The following is a 14006-nucleotide window of genomic DNA, read 5'->3' as shown; positions in this document are numbered from 1 at the left end:
AAATCAAAAGTGCCAATATAGTGTCATTTAGAAGACGTCTTCATTTAGAAGACATTTAGAAGTTTTCATGATACTGAACTATGTTGTGGATGAGCTCGAGTTGGTTATGAAATTTCAGTTATATAGCTTTTGTTTTTTGTCACAACCGATGCTGGCACAAAATGCTTTAATTGTGGAAAAACTGGCACTTGGTCCGTGCATGCCCAGGAAAATTAGAGCAAACTGAGCTGACAGACAGCAGTGTATCTGGGGAGGGTGAGCCCTCTGTGGCTGCTCCCCTTGCGGCTAAGTCCGTTGTAGCCGACCCTCCTGCGATTGAAACATATTTTTAGGTCATGTTTTATTTATCATGTGGGTTTTTCAGATCATTTTATAGTACAGTGCACTTTTATGAACTGTAATGTAAAGCCACACAGCACGTACTGGCATTTTAATGCAGCACGTTTAGATGATGCTACAGGTAATTTTAGTGTTTTATTTATTTATTTATTTGGGATACTTTTAGGCTTCAGAAGCCATCATTTACCTCTTTGCAACAGTGGTGGGATGTAGCAAAAGTACAAAAGTATTTTGTCAACAATACGCTTGTGACCAAGAACATCACCAGATCTCTTAGGGGGGTTTTACACCTGGTCACTTCCTGCATTTTCTGTGATCAGATAGCTATCCGATGGTAAAAAGACCAGGTCTAAATGCCCTCTGAAAGGTTTTCGAGACGGATATAAATCCGATCGCTCAAACCCCTTTAGGAGGTGGTCTGGGACGCATTTCAGATGAAACTGAACAGGTGTAAATGCATGTGGTTGGTCAAGCCACATACGTCATCGCTATTCTCCTCCTAAACGGAAGAACATCACTCGCAGGTGATTTGCGAGTCGTGCATCACGCCAGAAACAAATATGTTTTCCCACCAGCGCTGGCTCCGATCTTTCACCCAGGCGTCTCGTTGGGTCTTAAAATTCACTGCTGCCACCAGTGAAAATGCAGCAAACAGTAAATGCTGTTTTTTGTAGCAACCGCATACACCAAAGCGTGTTCCATTTCAATTACCCCGGAAATGAAGTAAAATATATTAGCATTTTGGGCGGGAGTAGTAAGATCGGATCGATATCCCATTCGCCGAGACGCATTTATGTGGCCTAATGTAAATGGAACAGTTTTAACAAATCAGATAGCTATCGGTTTGTACATGCTTTGCGAACAGAGTCAGGGGAGTTTGTAACTGATCCTACTGGAATTCCCAAGCAGACAGGCAGCTTTTATTCAAAGCTGTACAAAAGTGAACTCATAGATGTGCAAGAGGTCGAGGAAGTCTTATTCCAAGCTCTTCCTAGGCTAACTAAGGGGTCAGCTATTGAACTTGACAAGGAACTGACCCTTGAGGTGCTAGAGGCTGCGCTCAACGGCATGGAGAATGGGTGGTCACCTGGAATCGATATTCTGTCAGTGGAGTTCTATAAAGCCTTCTGGTTGGTGTTTGGGCAGGACTTGCTGGAAATACTGAAGGAAAGATGGTAGTCTGCCGCTAAGCAGCCATAGGGCGGTCCTCATCCTCTTACCAAAGTAAGGTGATCAAACAGATCAGAGGAACTGGCACCCTGTGTTACAACTATGCACAGACAATAAGATGCTCTCAAAAGCATTAGCAACAAGACTGGGGAAGGTAACGGAGCAAGTCCAGACGTACTGTGTGCCTGGCAGATCAATTCACAACAATGTACATTTGATTCGAGACATTTTGACATCACTAGGCGATTGAGGCTGAAGACTGATCTTATTTTTATGGACCAGGAGAAGGCTTTTGACCGGGTTGAACAGAACAGTCTAGGAGACAGTAACTATGTAAAGAATAACTGGGAAGGTATAGGTTGAAAAAGTAAAAGGACGTCTAAATAAATGGAGATGGCTTGTTCCAAAGATGTCATATAGGCGCAGAACACTGGCTGTTAATAACTAATAGCTTCAATGCTATGGCACAGGTGGGCACGATGGTGGACTTCTCCTGGGATAAGATGCACTGGTTACCACAAAGCATCTTATACCTACCCAAGAAAGAGGACAAGGAGTTATTCACTCATCCAGCAGGACTGAACCATTCTGTCTTTGTTTTGTGCAGAAGCTCCTAACTGCTCCATAAAACCTCTCATTTTGCAGAGCAGCTGCAAAAGGGATACTGCACACTGTGGGAGGATGGGGGTCTGGACAGATCCCTGTTTTTAATGGACAATAAGCAACTAAACCTAGCTGGATTACCTGCTTTTTTCACCAAGGGATTTTTAAAGTTTTAAACCATTTCAAAGTGCAGAAAGAGAACTGTTCATCACTTCGCTGGCTCCTTGATGAACCTCTTATCCATGGTGCTTGGCTAGATGTAACGAGCAGGAATACTCCAGCCTTGACAAAAGTTCTGCTCTCCTCAAGGACTGTGACACTGCAAACAGCTGGTGGAATTGACAGGACCAGACTTTGCATGCCCAGATGATATGGCAACACTGATAGGATGAGGTCTGTCCGGGTTGTTACACGGCTTTTACAGTGATGGAGTTCTGCACTCACATCAGAGGAGCGCATAGAGATCAGGGACTATTGCGCTGGGGTGGTCAGGCCTAAGGAAGGTGAGGCCAATCCAAACTGCCTCTGGTCCCCTTCTGGAAGATTTGGGAAAAGCAGCCATAGGCGTTAACACAACATCTGGTAAGACTCTCTACCAACTATGTGTTAAAGTATACAACAAGAAGAGAGTGGTTAGACAGGAGGGTAGATACGCCCTGGCACAGTGTCCTTGGGATAAATAATGATGTAAAACTAGAGTGGCTAACTTTTCACAAACCAAATAAATAAATAAATAAATAAAATAAATAAAATAAAATAATAATAATAAAAAAAAAAACAGGTTAGCTGCAGTGGAGAATACTGCATGGCATAGTCTCTGTAAACGCTTTTATATTTATTTTAAATCCAGAAGTTACACATGAGTGTCCTTTTTGTTTACAAAGGAAGACGGTGTTTTGTGCTTTTATGAACTGTTCTAGACTTTTTAGAGTTTTAGCACGTATTGAGTTCTTTAATTCAATTTTTACCCGACAGATTTTTTTAAAAAAAAAGGAAAAGAGAAATGCAAGTGTCAGCTGATCAATTTTACGCTGGGCCAGGCAGATAGGCTGTCTACAGCAGTAGGAAAAGCAAAGTGACACAGAGTACACATGATGACGCTACGGTAATGTTTCGGGGACTGGTAAAGAAAAGGATTTTGGTTGATTTTACGTTTTAGAAAAGCACGATTGATCTTGGAAAATTCCAGCTGATTTGGTGCTATAGGGAAGCGATGTGCTCTGTTTGGCCCAGAAACGGTTAAGTTTCAGTGCGTTTTTAATGAACTTTTTTAACTAGTATTTGTTGTGATGTTTATTTATATTGTTTGTTTTTCCCTATAAATTAACATATCTATCTATCTATCTATCTATCTATCTATCTATCTATCTATCTATCTATCTATCTATCTATCTATCTATCTATCTATCTATCTATCTATCTATTTGTTTATTTCTTTATAAAAAATGTGCAAAAATTTTACTATAATGAACAAATAATGGGTTTAAATAAACGATCATCAGAAGTCAAATTCTCTCTCTCTCTATTATATATATATATATATATTCAAAAAGATATCTAAAAATATATATCTCTATAGAATCTAAATGATATCTATAAATCGAGAGAGATAGTAGAGAAGCAGACACTGACAGGGAAAGAGAGGAGTAAATGAGGAAATAGGAAGAGTAGAGATAGGAGAGACAAAGAGATAAGGAAAGAGAGAGAGGGGAACAGAGAGTGAGAGAAAGAGAGAGAGAGATAAGAGAGAGATAGAGAGAAGGAACAGAGATGGAAAAAGAGAGGCGAAAAATGAGAGAGAGAGAATGAGGCAGGTAGAGAGCAGAGTAGCAAGAGACGAGAGACGAGAGAGAAAAAACAAAACAAAATGAGAGCGGGAAGAACGGAGAGAGAAGAGAGAAAAAAAGATAGAGTGATAATGAGATGTAATAAGAGATCGAGAAAAAGAGATATATAAATAAATATAGATATATAGATACACTAGCCTAGATATATATAACTATATAAATATATTAAATCTATATCATTTCTATATAGTATCTCAAGAGATATATCACTCAACTATGTATATATATATGAATGATCTACTCCCTTCGGTATTCAATTCTTGTCTCTCACTCTCTCTCTCACACTCTCTCTCATGCTCTCTCTCTCTCTCTCTCTCTCTCTCTCTCTCTCTCTCTCTCTCTCTCTCTCTCTCTCTCACACACACACACACACACACACACACACACACACACACACACACACACACACACACACACTCTTTGCCCTGATGCACTATTTATAAATGTTACAGAACTCGTTAATGTTTACCAGTGTGCTTTGTTCCTCATTTGCAAAAGCAGAACTCTTTATTTCTTTCTTTTCTTCTACGAGTTCCCGCTATAACGCTGCTCTTCCCTGGTGACCATGCCGGTGGTTGCTTCATTGCCTGTGAAAAGGCTTTGCTGGGCTTGTCAGGATTAATCTACTGGAAGTCTGGCTCCATACATTCATAAATCTGATGTAGCAAATTAATGACAGCTATATAAACGGCAGTAAGGAGAGCGTACAGCAGGGTGACTGATGGCTCTGTCTGACGGCCCAGCTGCTGATTTATTCAGCCTTAAATTTGACCGAGCAGGTGTCAGGACTGCAGCAGGACTGTAGCGCACACATGCTACTTATTTCCAGACATTTCTCCTAGTCTTGGATCCTCGAGCATCGATGACTTTTATCATTTTACCTTTTTGTTTTACAGAACAGAATATTTCTAACATTGCTTAAATCGTTGGTCAAATCAGAGAGATACTGTACCAAATTAACAATGGTGACGGTTTTACACTCCTCATGCCAGCGGTCACAGAGCTTTAAAGTGCTTTAGTCGTTTATTAGAGTTCTAGTTTGCATAATTTAAAGGCTGGCTTTGTTTTAATTTTATTGAGGTTTGGATTAAACCCATTCGACCCAAATGACCTGCAAATAACTAGAGAATAAATTTGCAAATAATAAAATGTGAATCATCTCGGTGGACCTGATTTATGGTTGTTTCACCCTTAACCTCTCAGTCTAAAAGCCAGTAAAGCCAAACTAAGTGGGAAGATTGAAATAAAATAGATCTTTTTTTTAAATATGATAAAATTAGAAAATATTCAGTGTGAAATCAAGCAAAAAAAAAAAAAAAAACTTTGGTTTTGCTTAATGATGCTGATGTTATTATTGCTCATGATTGGTTCATTGGCTTTAATTGAATTTCTATCAAATATATTAAAAGGGCTATTTCTTACCTTTAGACCCACCTGCTCCAGGGGTAACATGCCTGTGCTCTGACCCCAGCTTGATAATAAGCTGGGATATGTGAAACGTTCGGAGAAGTGGTCGCTCAAGCGGTTAAGGATATGGGTTGTTGATTAGAGGATCAGGGCTCTAAGCCTCAGCAAAGCCAAGCTGCCACTGTTGGGCCCTTGAGCGAGGCCCTTAACTCTCTCTGCTCCAGTGATGCTGTGTCATGGCTGACTCTGTGCTCTGACCCCCAACCTCCAACGTTGGGATATGTGAAGAAAGAACTTCACTGTGCTGTAATGTATATGTGGGGAAGTGGTCGCTCAAGCGGTTAAGGCTCTGGGTTGTTGATTGGAGGATCGGGCTCTTGTCTGACATCCCTTCTACATGCATGTTCACTAATCATCACTAATGGCATGGAGGACATGCAGGAATTGATTTATCTGCCTTTTTTTCGTGCATCTGAAACCTAGTTGGACCTTTTTTTCTCTTAAAAATCAGAACCTGCTCATGTTGCGGCATAAATGGCCAAGAATCCCAAAGAAATCTGTCTGTTCTTTTTTTATTCACTTGAGAAGCTGTGTGACTCAGTTTTCCTTTATCGTGTGTGTGTGTGTGTGTGTGTGTGTGTGTGTTTGAGCAGCTGAGACAGGAAGTAAATAAGCATTTGATCAACATGAACTTGCTTCTATGTGTCACTGGGTTGTGTGTGTGTGTGTGTGTGTGTGTGTGTTTGAGAGACAGCTGGTGCTACACAGATCATGTGAGGACTAAGAACAACAGGGAAACGTCTGTAGGCCGAGGAAAAAGATAACGACTAATAAACGCTCACACATGCTGACCTTTGACCCACAGGAGGTTATGCGACGCCGATGTGGGGGAACCGCTGCACTCGAGTACACACACACAGTGGTGCAAAGTGTGTGGGTTTTTGGCACACTGTTCTGTGTGTGTGTGTGTGTGTGTGTGTGTGTGTGTGTGTGTGTGTGTGTGGATGTGTTTGTTTTCAATCTGCTTCTGTTATGACACACAGGCCAGCTCGGGCTCTGAAGGGTTCTTAATGCGGTACTTTTGGGAATCTCGCTGAACAGCTGACTCGGACTCTGACCGGCTGGAGGCCTGGACTCTGAGCCCTCTGAATGTGAAAGGATATTCTGGACGAAAGAGGATTTTTACAAAAAGGTCACTCCGAGAGCCAGGATTAATGCAAAGCCCACAGAGTTTGATCTGAAATGCACCGTTGACTCGGGAAATATGCTCTCTCGTGATTTCCAGGCATTCTGTAGGGTTTTAAACGTTTGTGCTGGAAAAAAACAAAACAAATTATATATAATTTATATTATTCTTAATATTAAAGTCATTCATTCTTAAATGCGAATACTTAATCTGGTGCAATTCATTCATCCATGGATTAAAAAAAAAGACTTCTTCTTTGTCTTCTTCTTCTTTTTCTTCAGTCTTATATGGTAAGTGTCTTTGAGAAGGTTTTGATGTTATGGTCTCTCATTCGATGTGACTTCATGTCTCCTAACACCTCCTCCTCCCTTCCCCTTTTTCTTTCTAGATTCGATGTCTCACTGCACATTTGATCATTAAATAGATTTGTATCAGTACTAAAATTTTAAGGATACATCCAGACACCCTGTGAGTACCTTCCAAATGTTCTCCTCGAAGCGCTTCTTAGTATAGACTCTTTAGCAGCACGTTTAAAGATATGACCGTGTCCCCAGAGAGAGAGAGAGAGAGAGGGAGGGAGGGAGCAAGAGAGAGAGTGAGCAAGACCGAGAGTAAAAAAGCGAGACAGAGAGAGAGAGAGAGAGAGAGAGAGAGAGAGAGAGAGAGAGACTATGAGCTGTTCTCCGTATTGCTGCGTCTGCAGGAGGAGAGTACGGGATGAGGTAAGAAAACACACAGCAGAAGGGTGGAGGTCAGAAGGACTAGAGGAGGCGGTGAGGAGCCTGTCGAGTTTATGACATGCCAGGACAAGCAGGGAATTCCTGTGCAGGCTTCGTAACTCCTCCACACACCTTTATTTCCTGATCAGAAGCGAACAGGCACTGTGTTGATGTTGATGTTGATGTTGTAGCTTGCGTGAATGTGGGTTAAAAGAGCGTGTACGCTAACCGGTGCGTGTGGATGTAATACGCGTGGATGGGTCATTCAGGATTCCTGTGTGGGTAAGAGTGTGTGTTCATCAGATTAACATGCTGACAAGTTGACCGTGTGTGTACTGTAGGTGTGTGTGTGTGTGTGTGTGGGCGTGAATGAAAAATGAAAGACTGACCAGGTCTAAAGGTCGTGTCAGGAGTTTAATTTGAATCATGCAAGTAGTTGAAAAGATCTCACCGAGACGGTTTCGGGGACGGTCGTTTACAATGACAATTAATTTCGTTTAAGATTTCTTTTTGTTTTGTTTTTTTTCTAATAGACTTAAAACTTTATAGTGAAGGATGTGTTAGCGTTTGTGTCTCTGCAGAAACCCTCAGATGGTAAATCAGCAGATAAGACGTTAGATAAAAGGCTTGCGAGCGTGTGTGTGTGTGTGTGTGTGTGTGTGTGTGTGTGTGTGTGTGTGTGGTGTGTGTGTACAGTACGTGGTGTGCTACATGTGCCTAATTAAAGCGATTGTTGTCGTAACATCACATGCACATGACTTATTCCTGTTCCTATTTTTTTAATCATATCGCCTACATTTTTTTTTCTTTTCTTTTCTTTCAGGAGTTTGACCTCTACTCTGTCTATAACATTAATTATTTTTCTCGAGCAGTGTCTATGCGCTTATCTGTTAAGAGACATTTGAGACTATCTGTGTTCATTTTCTAAGACGTATTGCTATGGTTGGGTCCCACAGACCGCGCACAAACCGACTAAATGCTAATCCCCTCGTGCTGCAGTTTGATCAAATAAATCACACCTCCTTTTTTTTTTTTTTATCCTTCCCCCTTTACACTTAAACTCATTACGATTTCATGTCAGAGTGCCGCTTTCCGTTCCGTCCGTGGCTCGGAATTCTTCTCCTTTTAAACGGTTTCCTTTTACAATAGCTTACAGCAACATATTCCGTTTAATTACGAAGCAGACTTATAAATTCTCCCGCCGTTGTCTTTTGTGAAACGTTAATTGGCCTCCCGTAGCGTGTAGCATGTGTTAGACTCTCGGCCAGAGATACGGCGCTCAGCCAAAGACGGAGACGGGCTGATAATTAAGAAGAAAGCCGAGATCCTCGAATTTATATCCGTGTGCCACTCTCACAACGCGAGAGGTTTCTATTAGCAGCGTGTATCTCTTCATCTTCAGGGAAGATATGCGCCTCGAGCTCAGATCCGATGCGTGAGAGCGTGTAAAACACCTAACGATTCAATGTTGCATGCAATATGTAGTGAGGCAATGGGATTAAAATCTAAACACTACAACAGGCTTCAGATTCTTAGGGACGCCACATCTTAGGGAGACACTGAGAAAAGACACAAACACTGGAAAAAGTAGACACTTATATTTGATACGTCTGTCACTAAGTATGTCTTCCTAGAACAAAGTAAGTGTTCTTCAGATACAAGTGGAAACGTGAACATCTGTCGTACCATGAGGAACGTCGATGAAGGACATCTGTAGTGATTACGATGGATTTGCATGCGTACGATTTAAATCTCATTTGAATCCAAACTGATTGTTTTCATCTCGAGGATCAGAGCTTGTCGGAGAGCTTACGGCTGCACAAGTGGTCCTTGATTGTTGGGTCACGTGATCATAACATACGTAGACTAAACCTATGCCGTGAACTCAATAACTCAACCTTAAATCTGCGGAGCTTCAGCGGCGGCTTTCTGGCATGTTCTCTGCGGCGACGGTTAACACGGAGCTCGTATGAAAGTGTGTGAGAGAGAGTAGAAAGTAGTTCAGGGTTTTAGGTAGGGATGCTCAGATCAGGATTTTTGCCACCGATACCGAGTACCGATTCTTTGTCATGGTGATCGGCCCGATACCAATGCCGATTCTGATGATTCAAGTTTATATAACCGATATGTAGTCTCTATGATCACTATTAACTTTTTTTTCCAGATAAAGACATGTTGCAAGCTTGTTTGTCGTATTTAATGTTTTGGACAATGCGCCTCCATGTGAGATTTCTTTGAAACATAAACGGCAAATAGCGAATTTTTCATCGTTTCTCGAAACGTCATAGTAGTTCCACACCGGCGATGACATGACTGCGGGCGCCAAAACATTTACATCCCCACCGATCGTCTACGTCCTCACGCATCGACGTCATCGATGGCGATCGGTTACTAAGATCGGCCATATATAACGAATACCGATCGAGTCATTAAACGTAATTATCGGCCGATACCGATCTACGGCCGATCGATCGGAGCATCCCTGGTTTTAGGAATTTCATGTGTTTCTGTTTTTTTATCTAGTCTATAGGAGCAATATATTCATAGAAAAGTTCCAAAAAAACAAAAGTGGTTATTTTCGACCAGACAAATGTTTCTATCTTCAAAGTAAATGGTGATATCAACCCCATTTCCGCCCTCTGAGACGCCACGAGTGGGTGAAAAACTGAAAGGTGTTATTTTCAACTAGTAAAATTCCGCGTATCGGGAAACATCGGGAAAACACTCGTCTCCCACTGAAAGCAAACTCATTTTAAATCAGACTCGAGGTAGAAGAATTCGTCCATTTATATCGATTGATAACGTCTGAGAAGTCAGTGCCCTGCGATGGGTTGGCACTCCGTCCAGGGTGTATCCTGCCTCGATGCCCGATGACGCCTGAGATAGGCACAGGCTCCCTGTGACCCGAGAAGTTCGGATAAGCGGTAGTGAATGAATGAATGAATGAAATGAGAGTCAATTAGGACAGTGGACTTGTTAAAATTGTCAAATGTTAAACTTGATTTTTTTTTTCTATCATTTATTGTTCTGTGTTTTAAATTCAGCTACTAACTTAGTTCAGGTTTCATTTGGAGAAAATCGAGCGTTTCCCCGAAGGATCTGTATAATATCTCTTATGTCTTCACAGGCTAGAATGGAATTTTTGGTGATACAGATAGGATATCTACTGTATTTTACCTGCTGTTATTGTTTCTTCTGGTCATTTTCTAGAAGCTAAAATGCAGCAGGATCTTCCCAGACGTGTGATCGAATCAGATCGAAATCCCAGAGGTTCACAAAGGAGTCAAGAAAGAAAGAAATTGGTTCACCAGAAGAGTTTGCAAGCAGGACGCACACACTAAAGTAACAAGGGGGGGTCGGATTGGAGACGTCAGCACGGACGATTCACAGATGCTTCCTATAATGAAGTTAAAACGTTTTCGATCCGAAAGCTATCGCAGTTTCCGTCCTGTAGCTTTGCTTTCTGCTCGGCTTCCACTTTGACTTCACACACAGCTTAAACGTACCTCGGTGCTCAGAGAGAAGGATCAGACAGATATACGGTGTGTAAAACCGTACGCTTGGCTTTCTTACCTTCCTCTAACACTTTCCTTACAGTTACACAGCCACCATCGTTCACCACCATCAGCTGCTGCAGAGGATCTATGGCTTTCACAGTCTAAATACCAGTGACGTATCTGGATCTTTGACGTCCTGTGGGCATAGAAGCCTTTATTATTGCCACATATAACACATTACGCATTACAGCACAGTGGAATTCTTTTCTTCACATACCCCAACTGAGGAGGTTGGGGTCAGAGTGCAGGGGCAGCTATGATACAGCACCCCTGGAGCAGGGAGGGTTGAGGGTTTTGCACAAGGGCCCAGCAGTAGCAGCTTGGCTGTGTTGGGCCTTGAACCCCGATCCTCCGATCAACAACCCAGAGCCTTAAGCAGTTGTGGATAGAAGAAGAAACGATACTTCCGTGTGTTTTTGCTCAGAATTGCAAACATGCAACATGACTTGTGTGCTATTGGAATTCTGGGTATTTATTATTTTTAGGCTCTCAGGGCCTTTCATCAGGGGCTTCAGCTTCTTTTTCTGGCTGCATTAGTGCACCTATGAGAACTGAAGGTCCAGTAAGTTTTCCATTTCATCCTCCTTTACCTTTTCTCTGCGTTCTCTATTCCTCTCGTGGCGACTGAGGTGTCTCACGCTGCGAGTCTCTCTCTCCATTTCACGTCTCGCTCACCCTTATCTATTATGTTATTTGAAATATGTTGTTTTTCACTTCTCATGTTACTTTCCTAACCTCATACTCTTTCTCTCTGTCTCTCTCTCTCTCTCTCTTTCTCTCTCTCTCTCTCTCTCTCTCTCTCTCTCTCTCTTTCTCTCTCTCTAATGATATTTTTTTTACCTCTACCAAACACTTATTAGACTTTTTTTCTACTGGAGCACACACACACACACTCACACACACACACACACACACACACACACACACACACACACACACACACACACACACACACACACACACACACACACACACACACACACACTCACACACACACACTCACACACTCACACACACACACACACACACACACACACACACACCAAATCAGCATCTTGACTCAAAGGACCTGAAGCATTTCTCAGTGGAATAATGAAACCACGAGCTCTTTCCTCACTATGAAATATTCACAGCAGTATATCAGACGTTCCTATCGTATAGATTTATACAATAAATGCAGCCAGGGCCTTTTTACACCTGGTCACTTCATGTGTTGTCTCTGATCCGATAGCTATCTGATTTGTTAAAACTGTTCCATTTACATTAGGCCACATAAAGGCGTCTCGGCGAATCGGATATCGAACCGATCTTACTACTCCCGCCCAAAATGCTAATATATTTGACCTCATTTCCGGGGTAATTGAAATGGAACACGCTTTGGTGTATGCGGTTGCTACAAAAAACAGCATTTACTGTTTGCTGCATTTTCGCTGGCGGCAGCAGTGCATTTTAAGACCCGATGACGTATGTGGCTTGAACAACCACATGCATTTACACCTGTCCAGTTTCATCTGAAAGGCGTCCCAGACCACCTCATGAAGGGGTTTGAGCGATCGGATTTATATCCGTCTCAAAAACGTTTCGGAGGGCATTTAGACCTTAGACCTTTTTACCATCGGATAGCTATCTGATCACAGAAAACGCAGGAAGTGACCAGGTGTAAAAAACCCCTTAGACTTAGATTTGCACTTCACACCCGTTTTTGAAAGTAAATAAACATGTCAGCGGATTTGTCTGTGGTTTAGATTGAACTTGCTTAATAAAGGAGGAAGTGGTAATGCAGTGGTTAAGGTGTCGGACTACTGATCGAAAGGTTGTGAGGTTTGAGTCCAAGCTCCTCCAAGCTGCCTCTGCTGGGCCCTTGAACGAGGCCCTTAACCCTGAATTGCTCAGTTGTACATAGCAATAAGAGAAAATGTAAGTTGCTCTGGATGACGGCATCTACCAAATAAAGTAAATGTCATTTGCTCAGTGAACTGATTACTCTTTGCATAGCCTTAACTTTGGCAATTGAGAGTCAGCCATGATAGCCATTTACCCCTGGAGCAGAAAGGGTTAAGGGCCTCGCTCAAGGGCCCAACACTTGTGGCATGGCCGTGTTGGGGCTTCTCCAGATGTCTAGTGGTTTGACCCCTGAAAATAAAGGGTCTAGTAGTCGAGTCAACGTTTTTCTCTGAAATTGTGAACCACACTAAAGTTTTTTGGTCTGATTCTGTTTGGGTTTGTTTTCCTTCGCAGCTGTATTGACACCTCTGCAAATCATCCAGCACATTCCCCCTGCCATCCTTTTGTGTTGATATGTACAACAACACTGACAGCTCTAGACAGAAAGATGCCACGTTTGGGAAGTTTAGACGACAAGATTGGTGTTTTTGATTTTGTGGAGCGTGTTTACGACTTTGGTACCGTTCTGCCGGCAGTGTTTTTAACGCCTAACGTCTACAGATTTGAGAAATGTCTCCTGGCATCTTTTTTTTTTTTTTAATGTGTGAGGAAATTCTGTCACTCGAAGACATATCGGTGAACGTGTGCCTGCTCGGGAGTGTGGCTAGTACTCGGCTCACTTATCTTCCTCCGACTTAATCCAAGGCTGAGTGTGTAGAAGGTTATTAGTTGCGAGAAGTGTGTCAGTGTGTAAGCAGCGGTGATAAAGTACACAATATATATATATACGAAGCTGTCGTTTTCTCTCTGGCTCTTGAACTGCATGTGAACATGTGATTAAAGTGCGAGCTGAAAGTCTTCTCACGGTTCCTCCTGCGCATACGCGCTGACAACCGAGTGAGAAATGGAGCTGCGGTGGAGAACGTGTGTGTTAATTGGTGTTTAGCACAGGGAGAATTGTATGTGTGCATGTCTGTGTTTGTGGCTGTGTGTTTTCATAAATGTTGCAAGATAAAAGTTTGTGTGTGTGTGTGTGTGTGTGTGTGTGTGTGTGTGTGTGTGTGTGTGTGTGTGTGATTATAAACAACTTTTGTAGGGTAATAAGGGAAGTGTTGTGAGTCGAGCTCTGTGTGTGTCTGTGTGGGCGTCTTCACAAGGGTAGCAAGTTAAAGTTGTAGGTGTGTGATTGTGTGTCTTTTTGTCTGTGTGTGTGTGTGTGTGTGTGCCTGCGGGGGTCTGTTTTTAATGTGGGTCTGTATATGTGTGTGTGTATTTGTATCTTTGTGTCTGTGTG

The 14006-nt window shown here is 42.2% G+C and overlaps 1 protein-coding gene across 6 annotated transcripts in view; it reads left to right on the top strand.

The window, feature by feature from the left end:
- The window catches only part of inpp4b (inositol polyphosphate-4-phosphatase type II B), a 294006-nt gene that overhangs the window by 90043 nt on the left and 189957 nt on the right, over positions 1–14006 (top strand). Inside the window, exon 1 of one of the 6 annotated variants that reach the window (XM_027145918.2) lies at positions 7209–7274. The exons of 4 other annotated variants lie outside the window; for them this stretch is intronic. In XM_027145918.2, the coding sequence (XP_027001719.2) occupies positions 7224–7274 (51 nt within the window). In that variant the 5' untranslated portion in view covers positions 7209–7223. Of the gene's footprint in view, positions 1–7208; positions 7275–7337; positions 7554–14006 lie in introns of those variants that run through there. One more of the 6 variants, XM_027145921.2, reaches the window with a different exon arrangement.

Source organism: Tachysurus fulvidraco, chromosome 4 (assembly GCF_022655615.1).
Source record: "Tachysurus fulvidraco isolate hzauxx_2018 chromosome 4, HZAU_PFXX_2.0, whole genome shotgun sequence".
Lineage (NCBI taxonomy): Eukaryota > Metazoa > Chordata > Actinopteri > Siluriformes > Bagridae > Tachysurus > Tachysurus fulvidraco.
This window is presented reverse-complemented; position numbering and strand designations above follow the sequence as displayed.